Here is a 15,079-nt window from a genome sequence, read left to right as displayed (position 1 = left end):
AAAAGAGAGAGAGAGGGGTCAAAGTGAAATTTAGTGCGCAACTACATGTGCAGAACCATTTGGTGAGGAATTTTAATAGGAATTTGTGAGTGAAAAATGGCTTGAATTAAGGGAGTGTGCCTGCTTTGCTTTTATAGCCACAAATTATTAAAAGTTCAATAAATGGAGAATCCGAATATTATTAGGAAGGAGTTTAATTACATTATCAGAAATTACTAAACACGAAAGATTATGCTAATCCCCATTCATTGGATTGCTATTGATGGGAGTCAATTTTGCCTAATTTGTTTGATTTCCCCATGATTAAATCATGTCTTATTTTATCCCAACCAATGTTTCGACTCAAAATTAAGAAACGTGCCTCGTTTTACTTTTTTGTTTTATTTTCTAACGAAAGAATCTATATAGGTGTATTGGGTAAACCTACACTCTTGTGAAACAGATTACAAATTATACGAGAAACATAAACCACAAACTTTTTTCGTACAACTGTTAAGTCATCCCCTGCAGAACACGTGTTTTTTAACTTGTCGTATTATTTAAGTTTAATGTGGTCAAAGAGTAAGATATACGCACCTATTAGCATCATGGGGCAGTGACAAAACATAAGTATAAACATGAACATGTAACATCAATATTAATTATTATGAGAACCCAAAAAGGACTTGTGTTAAAATGATATGATGACTTTTTTTTTATTAGCCATGCCTAAATGGATAATATAAATATTATCATAACGGTCAGTAAACTGAGACAAAATTATGATAAACCAAAAAGTTGTTCATATAAATTTGAAAAAAAAAATAATTGCATTGATATATTGTTTAATCTTTGTCATTTTTTAATTAATTAATTAATAAAATAATAAACCTAGAATAGGTTTTTAAAAGATTTGAACTTAGGAACTGTGAGCGAGGGCAAAACTTAGAAGGCCCAATAGTGCAGCGTCAACATTTATCCAAGCCCATAAAAATATTTCTAACGTTGTACGTGTTTGTCTATAAGTAAATGGGCTCTTACATATTTCCCTTCATAAACACACATTCGTATTTATAAGCCCAAATTACGGCTCTCATTGGGACAATGTCAAATTACAAAAAACTCCTCATAATTGGGTAATTACAATTATTACTTAACTATAAATTTTTGGGCACATCCATCCTTATGATTTTAAATTCAACATAATCTTCTAGATTCCGTGTAATGTTCTCTAATTTGTACTCGTTTTGTGCAAAAATACAGTTTATGATGCACCAACAACCTGATATTTACAAGCCAAGACACACATCTTATGATCATCTTGTTTCAAAATGTTGAGCTCGAATGTGGTAAAACGGCTACAAACTGGAGAATATTCCATATAATCTAGAAGATTTCAATAAATTTGACACCGCAAATGTAGATATGTAATAAGATTCATAGCTGAGCAAATGATTGTAATTAACCAGAAGAATTTTTTTCGTAATTTCATCTTACCTCTCTGATCGTAATTTAACCGTAAATAAATGGGCTAAAAGCCTAAAGGCTAAAACCATATTTCATACAAAGTTCATAACCATCAAAAGATATATTTTTGTACTGCCGAAATACAAACCACAAAAATCATTCAACCCCTGTAAGAAATCAAGGGGTGTCCTGTTTTTTAGGAGGAGGAACATAAACACTCAATTCTTGAATCAAATCATTCAAACCCTTGTAAGAAGATCCACCTTCTCCAACAGCCCTTCTAGCCATCTCCTTATATCCCTCCACTCTGTTCCTCATCTCCTCCGCCTCTTCCCCCACCATCACCCGCCGCACCGCCTCCGCCACCGCCTCTCTCGAAACACCCTCGCTCCCCACTCTCATCCACTTCTTATTCCCAACCGAAACCCCGACCCTCAACACCTCCACCACCAGCTTCTCGTTATAAAACTGCTCCGCGAAAACCGGCCACGTCACCATCGGCAGCCCCGCGCATATCCCCTCCAGAGTCGAATTCCACCCGCAGTGCGTCACAAACGCCCCGACCGCCGGATGACCGAGGATCGCCACCTGTGGGGCCCACCCCCTTATGATCAGCCCTCTTCCTTTCACTCTCTCCTCGAACCCTTCCGGCAGCCACTCTTCGTCGTCGTGCTTCCCATTTCTGACAACCCAAATGAAGTCTTGGCCCGAACCCTCGAGCCCGACTGCAGTCTCGTGTAGTTGCGCGGGAGTGAATGTAGCTATGCTTCCGAAACATGCGTAAACGACCGAATTCGGCTTCTTCGAATCGAGCCACGACAAGCATTCGTGTTCGTCGATAGCGGATTCCTTTCCCCTGCTCTCCGGTTTTTCTTCGTCTCCGTTATTGCGTAACAAGAGGGGCCCGATATGCCATGCCTTCCTGCCCAAGACTTTCTTGTAGTGATCGACGTAGTCTGATTCGAGCTCGGTGAAGCTGTTGAAAATAACGCCGTAGCTCTTCTTATCCGATTCCCTCATTTGCTTCCTCAGCTTCGAGAATTCGTTTTCTTCGTTTTCGAATAGTTCGAACTCGGGCACTTGCGACCTAGTAAACATCAGCTCGTGAGGTAGGTTAGGCACGGAAAACGGCTCGGCATCCGACGAGACATTCTTGTAAGGTTTGTGGATATGCATTTGCTCCGTGCCGCATTGCGCGAAGCAGTTGGTTCCGTGGAAGACCAATCTCGGGATACCGAATTTGGCGGCCGAGTCGGCAGTCCAAGGCAAGAACATGTCCGAAACTAGACAGTTCGGATTGAGTTCTTGCAGGAGTTTCTCGACCGGTTCTCGCAGCAACGACAGGGCTTCGACGAACTTCGGGATCAAATCGGGAGTCGACATTTGGTCGAGGCTGACTACGTTGTCCGGCAACGAAGATCCTTTTGGCGGGAACTTGAGGATGCTCAAGTTGATGCCGTGGCCGGATTCTTGGGCTTTCGTTATCGGGCCCGCGAATGCCGGAGTGGCGATTATGGTGGTTTTCAGACCTCTTGAAGTGAATAGCTTAGCCATGTCTAGGGTTGGGATTGTGTGCCCATGTGCCATTACCGGAAGAAAGACAATGTGTAGTTGTCCCATTTTTTTTTGGTATATGATATGATGTAAGAGAAAGTTTGTGGAGTGAATTGAAAGAAAATGAAAATTGTGTGAATGTATATATAGAGTTGGTGAACATGTGATTCTTTTGTTCTTGAATTGCTACATACATGGGGGATAAGAAAAATGTAGGATTTTTTTTTTCGAGGATTGTGTTTGTGGAAGTTGGGTGACGTAATTGCTTACGTAAGGGGGGCACTTGTTGGGTAGTGCTAAAGTTGGGGGGCCTGCCAGCAAGAAGACACTTTTTTTTTCTCTTCGAGGAAATTTAATTGACCAATACCATATAATATTGTAGTTCACATGTTGTGGGTTTCTCAAAATGGATTTCAATTTCGTTCTTGCTTCCCTTTTTACAATACTTTATTTTATTTTATTAGTAGTAATGTTTAGTGGGGGCCACATTTTAATCATTCTCTAATGGCCGTTTGATCTCCAATTGTTTGGTGACAACTTCTTTCTTTTTCGGCTAAAAATCATTTTGCACCCTAAAATATAACAATGGTAGCAATATGCACCCTCACAAATGAAAAAAGACAATGTGCACCCTCAAATTAAGAGTAATTTAACAAAATGCACCCTGTAGTTAAAAATTAACGTTTTCATATATTTTATGACAAAATCCTAATTAGTAAGTAAGGGTATATTAGCCATTTCAAATTTATTTTCACTCACGTGCTAGACACATGAATTTGAAAGGGGTAAGACTGTCATTGACTGAAAACCTATTTTACAATTCTATTTTCTTCTTCTACCCAAGTGACCATAGGTTTGACAAATACAAAAAAATTGCAGGGATTATGGGTATACCATATACATAATATATTATATATATATTGAGGAATGTATTCGTACCAGTTTTTCCCATCAATTTCATTTACTGTAAAATTAATAGCAAAATGGATGAATTCAAATAGAATTGAGATTGTATACAAGCTGTCTATGGAGTTAAGAAATGCCAATTTTAATAAAAAAATCACTAAAGTATTGGAGAGCTCTAGGGCACTTCTATTATTTGTCGATTGATAGTTGTTGGTTCTCGTTTAATGAGAAATTAGTTTCTGCATTGCACAGAGTAAACCTTATTTTTGTTGTATCATGCTATCCAAAGGAGAGAGCTAGAAAAGAAAAAACTTAAACAGAGACTTCTAGAGCAAGAAAATTATCTATCAAACTAAAAATTGTGAAGTATCCATTCTCATCAGAATAAGAGTTTGGCATCCATGAAAACAAATTACTAGTTTTCATAAAAAAGAACAAGACATGCAACACCCTAAAATCAATGTATCGAAACAATTTTCACAAATTATATCAGCTATTGGTCTTCATTGCAGTAGAATTTCCCGTACTTGACTGAGCCGCAAAACTACCATCCTCCTATTCGTGTATCCTAATAGAAGATGCAACATTAATGGTAGACCCCTACAAAAGATCCACACAAAAAAAAGTGTATTAATTGTTGATTGTGTCAGTATAGCACCACCATAATTATTGTAGTATTAATAAACATTTACACCAACATTAATGTTTGAATCAAGAGGCTGATTAGATGTAGCAACTTTCTTCTTAACCTGCAGGTTATAAATTTCATCATATTGAGAGATACAAGAGGCATGTAAATTTTGACATAACTTAATTATAAAAAATAAATAAACACAAAAAATATAGTAACTTACAAGGAGTTTAGTTCTTGATCTTTGATTGCAGTGATTAATTGGTAAACTAGATCGTGGTGGCTCCTTGCATGCTCTTTTATTGTGTCCTACTCTTCCGCATTTCGAGCACATGTACTTAGATCCTCCTTTTCTCATTTTTTTCCCAATCTCTTGCTGGATTATTAACTCATCCAGTTCTTTCTTCCTTGCATATTTGCATGGCCTTCCAAGCTTTTTGGTCTCTAAAATCCATGGTACCAATGGTTTTAAATTTGAATGTGGCCACTCCTCCCTACCTCTTACAGGTTCCATCACATGCTCATATGCCTTAAAAAATGTATCTTTGGTATACCATTTATCTACATAATCTTCCACCTTAGCTCTATTGTGGAATATACAAGCAATGCCATGAACACAGGGAATACCTGTAAGATCCCACCTTCTACAACTACAGGTTTTATTTTTTACATCAACAATAAATTGATCACCAAGCCAACTTTTAACTTCAAACTTATGGCTTCCGTTCCAACTTAAGATATATTCATGGGCTTTTTTCTTATTTTTTTCTAATATTTTTTGCACATTAGGACATATTTCACCTTTAGACTTCAAAACTTTATCCCTTTGCACATGAATTCTCTTCATCAACAGTAATCTGATTATCTCACACATTGTAATTATTGGCTTATCCCTAGCTTTCATAATCACCCTGTTGAAACTTTCGCACAAGTTGTTCAATAGCATGTCACACTTAGGCCAAGTACTAAAGTGGGATCTAGACCAATTCATAGGAGATTTCCCTTTCAACCAATCAAATGCGGCAGAATCAACTTTTTTAAATTCCTCCATCACTCTGTTAAAGTCCGCCACTCTAGTCGATGTAGCAGCCCTCCACAACAAGTCTTTCAAAGCTAATCCTTTGTGCTTCATCTTAAAGTTGTTGTACATGTGTCTCAAACAGAATCTATGTTCAGAATTGGGTAATAAATTCTCAATCGCCTTAATCAGACCCTTCTGCTTGTCAGAAATTATCGTATACCCAAAACTATTTTTAATTCCCAAGTCATCAATAAGTAAACTTACAAACCATTCCCATGTTTTGGTATTTTCCTTGATAACCATAGCATATGCAAAGGGGTACATGCAATTATTGCCATCAACACCAATTGCAGTTAACAAAACACCTCATTTGGCAGTTTTCAAGTGAGTCCCATCCAAGCCAATGATCGGTCTGCATCCCGCTAAAAAACCCTTCTTGAGAGCACCCCAACAAATGTATAATGCTTTAAAAGTTGCGGTTTCAGAATCCATCGCACTTTTACATTTAACCTTGATGGTGGTGTCGGGATTTTTTGTCTTCATTTCTTCAATGTAATCCCACAGTTTGGCATATTGTTGGGCCTCTGTTCCCTCATTCAATTTCAATGCCTGTTTTTTTGTTCTGTGCATCTTCGAAATTGTCAGATTAGTTTTGCATTCCATCTGCATTATTTCTAGCATTGAGTTGACAGGCCACTCGGGATTACTTCTCAAATGACTTACGTACTTGTTATCGAGATACTTGGAGCTACAATGCTTAGCGAATAAAGCCCTGACGCAAGTATGTTCACCATTAATTGTCTTCACTTGAAATGTTTTATCTACTTTAGAAACATGAGAAGCAAAAATTTTCCAACCGCATTCACAAGTTACTTGAACTTTGTTACTGCAGTTCTTCCTAAAAACCAAAGGCCTTGCTTGTTTAGTAGAATAAGTTCTAATCGCCTCTCTAAACTCAGCTGCAGATTTAAAGCATAAACCCACACTAAACTCAAAATCAGAATGTTCTGCATCGCCATGATACACTGGAAATTGTGTTCTGCTGCCACATGATCTCGGGGGTACTGATAATGTGTTTATGTTTAGTCTAGTATGCTCAACTATATTTCCTCCCCCAATATTGCCTCTTCCACTAACAATATCAGATTCTCTAATGCCACTCCATTCAACCTCTTTATCAATGTTGTCATCATATAATTCATCATCATCTTCAAATTCACTGTCATAAAAACCATCCGAATAAAGTGGATCTGCCTGGATATCCTCATCAGTTTGCTCATCAACACTAATTTCTGAATTTGTTTTATTTTCAACCTCAATAATTCCTGAGAAATCAAATTCACTAGCCTTGTAGTGCATGTCATTCTCATAATCTATATTGATTGTATCATCTGCATCATCTTGACTCTCGTTGATAAAACAATCCATATCAGCATCATAACCTATATTATCTTCCCCAGCATGAAGCACGTGTGATTTTTCTGTCAATAAAAAAATTAGGATTCACTTTTAGTACCCCGAAATAAAAATAGTCACTATTTTCATTGCATTACAATTATTAATAATTCATATATATACTCAGACTGTATGCGTGCTCCATTAAATTCCCACTACAATATCTTTAATATGCTTATTATGTATGCATGAGAAGATGTAGACAAAATAAACAAATGCTTGGAACAGAGACCAATGCGAAAATAAGAAATAAATCTAGTTAAAAATCATATGATTTGGTCAATACCCAACTATTTCATTGATAATTGATAATACAACTTTTACCCTCTGTAACTTATGTGTGAATAATACAAGTATTTCTCTAACTTACTGCAATATAATCCACCACCCAATGATAAATAAATCAAAATAATAACTATTACATATAGTCATATACATTTAGCGTCTGTGGAAAGGTTTGCATTAGATATATAAATGGCACTATCATCTCACCGTAGTTTGGGGATTGGGCACACATCGGTTCGCTCGGATCATCTCCATTTTGCAATTGTTCTGTCATTGTTGTTAGAATACTACAACAGAAAATATGTTATAATAGTTCTGGTTCAATATCATTTCAGAAACAATTAGTAGAAAAAAATGAGTTGGATGAAATTTGTTTACCTTAATATGAAGGAATGATCTTCCGCAGTGTGGTGGCTTGGCCGCTTGGGTACAAAAATACTAACAGAAGAAAATAGAATTGTAAAATAGGGTTGAAGTCAATGACACTCTTACCCATTTCAAATTCACGTGTCTGGCACGTGAGTGAAATTAAATCTGAAATGGCTGATATACCCTTCCTTGCTAATCTGGATTTTGTCGTAAAAAATGTGAAATGTTAATTTTTTACCTATAGGGTGCAATTTGTTAAATTAATCTTAATTTGAGGGTGCACCTTGTCTTTTTTTATTTGTGAGGGTGCATATTGTTGCTATTGTTATATTTTGGGGTGCAAAATGATTTTTAGCCTTCTTTTTCTTCACACCTCATCGATGACGAATCTTCTACTTGAATATAACAATTCTTTTTTCATTTCACCTTTTTCATTAACAATTTTAAAAGTTTATTTTCTCTATAGACATGAGTTAACTGATACAGTACAACATTTCACAATTCCTCAGATTTGTAAATTTATCGAATCACAATATCCAATTGTGTAACTCTAAAAACGAAAGAAATAAATTTACTGTAATGTTAGGGTTTAAATTTGGACGAAACTAATTTTCAACGGACTATGCAATTTGTTAAGAACAATAAATTGAACCGTCGGATCAAAATGATTCATAACGGCTCTTGGCCTGCAATATGAATTTGTCAAAACTTCTCCTCCTTCTCATCTTTCTTATTCATTGGTCTTTAGGTATTTTGTCCGTCTATGCATGTCGATAACTGGTTCGTCGTTCCACTTGATAGGGCCAACCATGATGATTAGACAAATATGTATTAATAAAATAACATGTTAAATTGATACAAATTGAAGCAATTATAGTTAAATTTACATAAGAAAATTGTAGTCTATAAATGTAATTAGTACTTATAGTTGCACAATTTAAAAAAATAATTAAAAAAAGCTTTCCATTTTTATAATTGGAAAATGGTCATTTTGAAACTTCCCTAGTTGAATTCCCCCGGCCCGAATAAGGAATATGCCCGTTGGACCAACTGAAGCTTCCATTATACTAAAGCCCACAATTAACCATAGCAAGCCCATATCCAATTGCTAGTAAATCAAGGCCCAAATTTATGACACATTTTAAGTTTTAATTCATAAAATTATTAATTTTATTATAATTTTGCTAATTTAATTTAAAATATATATGTTGCCAATTTGCCATACATAATAAAATTTATTGCCTATTCATATAATCAAATTATTATTGCAAGATTGATTTAAATATGACAGCATCTCTTAAAAGCTTTACAAAATGAGATTTTCCAATTTTAAAATATGGAAAGCTTTAATTAATCATATTTTTAGAATTTAAAGATTACGTAATTATTAACTAGAATCAATAATTTGCTTTTGATAATAAATAATTTGTATTATTTAAATCATTCTACATAGAGAATTTGGGGTTACTTCATATCATCTCAACCCGCTTACCATAATCCAACGGTGTAAATTCGTAGTACAGATTATCTAGGATAGGACCGCTGCAGATGATTATTCCCCAGCGGCCTACTATAAATTACACCGTCCCAATTTGCGCAGTAGTAATACCGCACTCCAATTTTTCTCTCCTTTTTCCGTATTCGCCATTTTCCGGCGTCAGCGGCCGCAGCTGCAGGCGGCGCTCCTCCTACCCACCGTCGGATATCCGACCAATGTACCCTTCCCTCTCCTCTATTTTTTAAGAACTGAAAAAAAAACAGGAAAAAAAGAAGAAAATCCGACGAAAAAATCCAGAAAATCTCAGCCCGATTTTGTTTCTAGCCTCTTTCGCGCAAATAAATCTTATTTACAATTAATTTTTTTTTTATTTCTTATATTCCGATAATAAAAGAGGAGAGGGAAGTAATTAGAAAAAAAATAAAAAAAAAATTACAAAACTCTTCAAAAGGAAAAAAAAAAAAGGAAAACTCCGCCCCCAATTATTTTAGGTTTTTATTTCTGGAGAGATGGCGGCGCAGGTTCAGGTGCAGCAGCCTCAGGTGCAGGTGGCGAATGTAGCGTCTTCTGGTGGCGCGCCGCCTGTGACGTCATTGTACGTCGGCGATCTGGAAGCGAACATCACCGATTCGCAGCTCTACGATTTGTTTCAGCAGATTGGGGAGGTTGTCTCGGTTAGGATTTGCAGGGATTTGACTAGCAGGGAGTCGCTAGGGTATGGCTATGTCAACTACGGTGACCCTCAGCATGGTTAGTACTCTAATTTTCCGCTCGTATTAGCTCATTAAGTGTAATTAGGTCAGTTATTTGTGCTGTGCTGTGTTCAGTTTTAATGCACATTGTTGTGTTGGTTGCATCCGTGATGCAAATTGTTCAATAATTTCATCTTGAGTAATTGGCTTGCATGTCTGTCTCGTTTGTATGTAATGATGATTTTAGAGAATTTTTGTGTTTCGAATGTGCAACTACTGGAATATTCTGAAAATTGCATATCCAAGTAATATTGGGGTGAGGTGGGTGCATATATGGGCTCGGTTACATATCCAGTTCGAGTCAATCTTTGGGTATGCAGTAGTTCTTATCGAAGACTGAGCATAGGGCAGCATTTAAGCTACACAGAGAGATGAACAAAATTTCCTCAACCTTCTCCTCACGAAGATTTTCATTGACAAAGCATCTAACGATTAACTTCAGCTATCTATATAATTGTGTTTCTTAAATTATCGGACTACATTGTATTTAGCATTTTTTGTTGTTTGTTTATGCTATGAGTGACATGGCCTTCTTGTTTAAGTATTTTCGTTTTTGGAATATTGTGTCCAAGTCACGAGTCTTATTATAAATTTTGGTTGATTTCTTTTTGTTGGTCATGTGGTCTTGGCTATTGTTATTCTTGTTGAGATTGAGACCCGCCCTTGCAGTTGTTTTCACATAGATTTTGTATTGTTCATATCACAAGCTAGTTTACGAGGAAAATCGACTATGCTCGTCTAATATATAATTGATAACTCCCTTATCCAACAGGAATTTAGCTTTCAAATTGCATGGTAGTTGAATACACAGTTTTTTTTTTTAAAGAGGATTGGGGCACATGGCTTGTTATTCATGACATTACCTTAGATTGAGAGAAAAACATATGCCCTTGAGAAGAACATGTTTTAGATGGCGTGCGTTTATATCAATTATTCCAGCCTCAAAAGATATATGTTTCCAGTCAGATCTGTGGAATTGCTTGGTCGTGTCAATTTCTGACACAATTTAAGTTGATTGCATTTGTTGCCATGGTTGTTAATTAGATTATTATCGAATGCATTTTAAATTATATTATACAGATCTTCACCTATTTCACCATACAAATGTAATAAGAGTTTTTTTTCATGTTTATTTTAGCTGAGAGAGCACTGGAGGAGCTGAATTTCACTCCTTTCAATGGGAGACCTATTAGAATCATGTATTCCCATCGAGACCCCAGTGTTCGTAGAAGCGGTGCTGGAAATATATATATTAAGGTAATATTTCCCTTCCTAGTTTTTATTAGGCAGCATGCTTTGAATGTTAGGTACTTAGTTTATGAGATTCCGTATTTCTGGGAGTATTATGATTGAAATGTTATTGCGCTGCAGAATTTAGACAAGGAAATTGACCATAAAGCTCTACATGATACATTTTCGACCTTTGGGAACATTCTCTCATGCAAAGTGGCGACAGATTCTTCTGATCAGTCAATGGGATATGGCTTTGTGCAATATGCTAGTGAGGATTCTGCCCAAAGAGCAATTGAAAGCCTCAATGGCATGCTTCTGAACGGAAAGCAAGTCTATGTGGGACCATTCCTGCGCAAGCAAGAGAGAGAGATGTCAGTAGACAAGACAAAGTTTAAAAACGTGTTTGTAAAGAATTTGTCTGATTCAACAACTGAAGCCGATCTTGATAAGATATTCAGTGAGTATGGTTCGTTAACCAGTGCTGCGGTGATGAGAAATGAAGATGGAACCTCCAAATGCTTTGGATTCGTGAACTTTGAGAGTGCAGAGGATGCTGCTAGAGCTGTTGAATCTCTCAATGGCCAGAAATTTGATAACAAGGAATGGTATGTTGGTAGAGCCCAAAAGAAATCTGAGAGAGAAATGGAACTGAAACACCGCCTTGATCAGAGTCTGAAAGAAGCGGCTGAAAATTCCCAAGGGACTAATCTATATGTCAAAAATCTGGATGATGGCATCGATGACGATAAGCTTAAGGAGCTGTTCTCTCCATTTGGTTCAATAACATCATGCAAGGTTAGTGGACGATTCTCTCTTTGGTTGGAAATTATCAGCACACATCATTAATAAATGTAATCATTGATATAGGTGATGCGGGATCCAAAAGGAATAAGCAGGGGATCAGGTTTTGTTGCATTCTCGTCACCTGACGAGGCTAATAGAGCTGTGAGTTTAATTCTCTGCACTATCCTCGTTTTATGCTTCCTTACATGATTATTTATTAATTAAGGGAACTTCAATAATGTTTTTTTGTAGCTTTCTGAAATGAATGGTAAAATTGTTGTGAACAAACCTCTCTATGTTGCTCTCGCTCAAAAGAAGGAAGATAGAAAAGCTCAGTTACAGGTACTCCATTTTTTAGAGGCTTTCTTGTTCTTCCATTGAAGTGTCATAATTGAAGTTCATTGCTGTTTTTGTTTTCATTCTGCAATTATAAAGGCTTTCTTGTTCTTATGCGAGTGGCCCATAGCCTTGGTGTCCTCATGTTATGCTTATTGAAAACAGCTTTAAACAGAGTTATATCCTTATGATTTGTATTACAAGGTATTATTAGCATTCAAATATTAATGTTGGCAATCATTTTATCCAGGCTCAATTTTCTCAAATGAGGCCAACTGCAATGGTGCCTTCTGTCAATCCTCGTATGCCAATGTACGCTCCTGGTCTAGGGCAACAAATATTCTATGGACAACCTCCACCAGCCATTATTCCTCAAGTAATTATATTCTTCACATTATACTTGTATTGTTAATATTTCCGATTAAGTTGGGTATCGAATGTTAAGAAATAAGTCTTCAATAACATAACCTGAAGTATGTTTATGTAGGTTAAAGTTTTCAGTGGTACCACATAATGTTTCAAAATGTCCAGTTGCAACTGAATTTGAAATGCATCTTTTTCTATCGAGCTACTCAATTGATATAAATTTTAGACAACATTAAAATGATTGAAATATTTTGCCAACTCATTTATCTATCTTTAAAATGTTTCTGTTCAGCCTGGTTTTGGGTATCAACAGCAACTTGTTCCTGGTATGAGGCCTGCTGGGCCTTTTATGCAGAATATGTTTGTACCTTTTGTCCAACAAGGGCACCAAGGTCAACATCCTGGTGGCAGGCGAAACAATGCGTTTCCAATGCATCAAGGCCCGCAGCCAGTCCAAGTTATGCCACAGCAGGTTTGTTTGCCTCAATTGTGTGATTTCTACTTGGAACTTACCCGAAAATCCCATTTTCACTAAAAACAATTTTGGATGTGTCACACATTCTAATGGATCTTTTTTCGATAATTTGTAAGAAACTGTCTTTATTAAATAAGTATCTTTCATGTAGATGGATGAATAAGTCCATTGATTTAGTTTTACATACCTTTGACATATTCCATATACTCGCTCATATATATTATTTATATTTTTATTTCTAACAATTATAATAATTTTGCGAATGGAATTTTAAGAGTTGATATCCTTCTAATGCAGATGGTTCCGAGAGGGCGTGGGTATCGCTATCCTGGTGGACGGGGCATGTCTAATGTTTCATCGCATGGAGGGATGTTTTCTGTACCATACCAAATGGGAAACATGCCATTACATGATGGGGGAATGTCTCGCCCGACCCCAATTGGAGCTTTGACATCCGCTCTTGCAAATTCTTCACCCACTGAACAGAGGACGGTTAGCATTCTTAGCTTCTTCTTGTAGTGTAGTCGTATATGTTATTAGGCTTTGCTCAATATGGTATTTTAACAAATTACCAAAGATGGAATATTTTGCTTTTTCCTGGTGCTTAACTTCAGTGTCTTTTCAATTGTTCTAGCCATGAGATTTTCCCCGTCTCGAAGTGCGTAATTAGGCTATTAGGCAATGTTACGGTAGCATCACCCTTCCGCAAAATATGAATCTATATATTTTGAAGTTTTTTAAAAACCTTGTCCAAAACGATTACAAAAAATATAAATCAAGTCCAAGTTAAGCGCATGAACAACTTCCAAATTCTTCCCCCCAAAACATGTTTCCCCAAAATGATATGAAAATGACCCCGAAATGCATTGTCAGTGCTTCTAGTCTTTTAGCAGTTCTACATGACATCTATGGTGGAATTTTGTGCTTTTGCTGTCTTGTCTAGCTGATTTCTTGAACATTGATCGTGTGTGTGTGTTGTCGTGGATGTAATACTGGGCCATGTTTAAAAAGCCAACATATTTGATAGTTAAAAGCAAAATGATGATATAATCAGACTGATTTCATATAAAGGATTCAGTCCAGCTGATATTTTTTTGAGCTCAAATTTGTCTAATGCAGCCTTCAAATATTTTTATAGAAACGAACTTTAGATATGGTTTTTGCAACTTCTTGAGAAACATTTACAAGTTAGCTTAAAATTATAATGCACCAATTCCTATGAGAACCATCTCATATGCAAGATGTCTAATATTGAGATATGTGCCGTTCTTTTAGTGCGAATGATATTGTATTTGATATGAAACTGAATGATAATTGCACTCTCGTTTCTGATGGTTTTACAATATAATTTATAGACAGCAAACATGAATATCTGTTTTATTATGCAGATGTTGGGCGAAAATTTATACCCACTTGTTGAACAATTGGAGCCTGAGACAGCTGCTAAGGTGACTGGTATGCTCCTAGAAATGGATCAGACAGAGGTTTTGCACTTGTTGGAGTCACCAGAAGCACTCAAGGCTAAGGTTGTGGAGGCTATGGAGGTTCTGAGGAATGTGTCTAATGATCAGGCTACCAAGCAATTGGCTTCTTTGTCATTGAAAGAGTGACACCCCACTTATTTCACTTATTTTTTTTAAACATGAGGCTTCTAAACTATGACATGAATGGTTTCAAAACTATTTGGTTTTAAATCTTGACTCTGGGAGCAAATTGATCTTTTTTTGTCTAAGGTGTTTTAAAGTTCGGGATCCAATTCGTGTCTTTGACATTTGATTGTTGGCTGATTGAATAACTATGGATTTTAATTTACAATGCCGACTCTTTTGGACATTATAATCGTGTTTCTATTGGTATATCTTTTTTTTTATATTTTTATTTTTCGCTGAATCTGCTTCGAGAAGGCCACGCACTAAGATCCAAACTGCTGCGCACATCCCTACACTGTATTTTGCATACAGTTATGCTG

At 36.4% G+C, this 15,079-nt stretch overlaps 4 protein-coding genes across 5 annotated transcripts; 1 reads left to right on the top strand and 3 right to left on the bottom strand.

Annotated features, from left to right (window-relative positions):
* Positions 1-1,481: 1,481 nt before the first annotated feature.
* On the bottom strand, positions 1,482-3,379 carry LOC105957543 (scopoletin glucosyltransferase). The gene has a single exon (XM_012981471.2). The coding sequence runs from the start codon at positions 3,064-3,066 to the stop codon at positions 1,624-1,626; it is 1,443 nt and encodes a 480-aa protein (XP_012836925.2). The 5' UTR covers positions 3,067-3,379; the 3' UTR covers positions 1,482-1,623.
* Positions 3,380-4,583: 1,204 nt separating this feature from the next.
* Positions 4,584-5,861, bottom strand: LOC148772093 (uncharacterized). The gene is made up of 3 exons (XM_088814853.1): positions 5,339-5,861; positions 4,761-5,164; positions 4,584-4,655 (listed from the first exon to the last, which is right to left on the bottom strand). Exons 1-3 carry the CDS (start codon positions 5,859-5,861, stop codon positions 4,584-4,586), a joined length of 999 nt encoding a protein of 332 aa, XP_088670979.1.
* A 63-nt stretch (positions 5,862-5,924) lies between these two features.
* On the bottom strand, positions 5,925-7,750 carry LOC148772092 (uncharacterized). The gene is made up of 3 exons (XM_088814852.1): positions 7,677-7,750; positions 7,506-7,585; positions 5,925-7,039 (listed from the first exon to the last, which is right to left on the bottom strand). The coding sequence occupies exons 2-3, from the start codon at positions 7,570-7,572 to the stop codon at positions 5,925-5,927; spliced, it is 1,182 nt and encodes a 393-aa protein (XP_088670978.1). The 5' UTR covers positions 7,573-7,585; positions 7,677-7,750.
* A 1,375-nt stretch (positions 7,751-9,125) lies between these two features.
* On the top strand, positions 9,126-14,949 carry LOC105957544 (polyadenylate-binding protein 2). Of its 2 annotated transcripts, XM_012981472.2 has the most exons (9): positions 9,126-9,915; positions 11,056-11,174; positions 11,289-11,945; positions 12,018-12,095; positions 12,186-12,275; positions 12,520-12,645; positions 12,928-13,107; positions 13,408-13,602; positions 14,499-14,949. In XM_012981472.2, exons 1-9 carry the CDS (start codon positions 9,675-9,677, stop codon positions 14,718-14,720), a joined length of 1,908 nt encoding a protein of 635 aa, XP_012836926.2. In that variant the 5' UTR covers positions 9,126-9,674; the 3' UTR covers positions 14,721-14,949. The 2 variants fall into 2 exon arrangements, with proteins under 2 accessions (XP_012836926.2, XP_012836927.2); XM_012981473.2 differs by lacking the exon at positions 12,928-13,107 and having other exon boundaries at positions 9,252-9,915.
* The last annotated feature ends 130 nt before the right edge of the window (positions 14,950-15,079 follow it).

Source organism: Erythranthe guttata, chromosome 2, assembly GCF_056151865.1.
Source record: "Erythranthe guttata isolate IM_541 chromosome 2, IM_541, whole genome shotgun sequence".
NCBI classification, from domain to species: Eukaryota; Viridiplantae; Streptophyta; class Magnoliopsida; order Lamiales; family Phrymaceae; genus Erythranthe; species Erythranthe guttata.
This window is presented reverse-complemented; position numbering and strand designations above follow the sequence as displayed.

Excerpts from the sequence above, each read along its gene's own strand:
- LOC148772093 (XM_088814853.1), bottom strand. The coding sequence starts at position 5,861 with ATGGTTATCAAGGAAAATACCAAAACATGGGAATGGTTTGTAAGTTTA. Across the intron at positions 5,165-5,338 it reads TAAAGTTTTGAAGTCTAAAG|GTATTCCCTGTGTTCATGGC; the intron begins GTGAAATATGTC and ends GGGATCTTACAG. Across the intron at positions 4,656-4,760 it reads GATCAAGAACTAAACTCCTT|GTTAAGAAGAAAGTTGCTAC; the intron begins GTAAGTTACTAT and ends TATAACCTGCAG.
- LOC105957544 (XM_012981472.2), top strand. The coding sequence starts at position 9,675 with ATGGCGGCGCAGGTTCAGGTGCAGCAGCCTCAGGTGCAGGTGGCGAAT. Across the intron at positions 11,175-11,288 it reads CTGGAAATATATATATTAAG|AATTTAGACAAGGAAATTGA; the intron begins GTAATATTTCCC and ends ATTGCGCTGCAG. Across the intron at positions 13,603-14,498 it reads CACCCACTGAACAGAGGACG|ATGTTGGGCGAAAATTTATA; the intron begins GTTAGCATTCTT and ends TTTATTATGCAG.
- LOC148772092 (XM_088814852.1), bottom strand. The coding sequence starts at position 7,572 with ATGACAGAACAATTGCAAAATGGAGATGATCCGAGCGAACCGATGTGT. Across the intron at positions 7,040-7,505 it reads TGCCCAATCCCCAAACTACG|AAAAATCACACGTGCTTCAT; the intron begins GTGAGATGATAG and ends TTTTATTGACAG.
- LOC105957543 (XM_012981471.2), bottom strand. The coding sequence starts at position 3,066 with ATGGGACAACTACACATTGTCTTTCTTCCGGTAATGGCACATGGGCAC.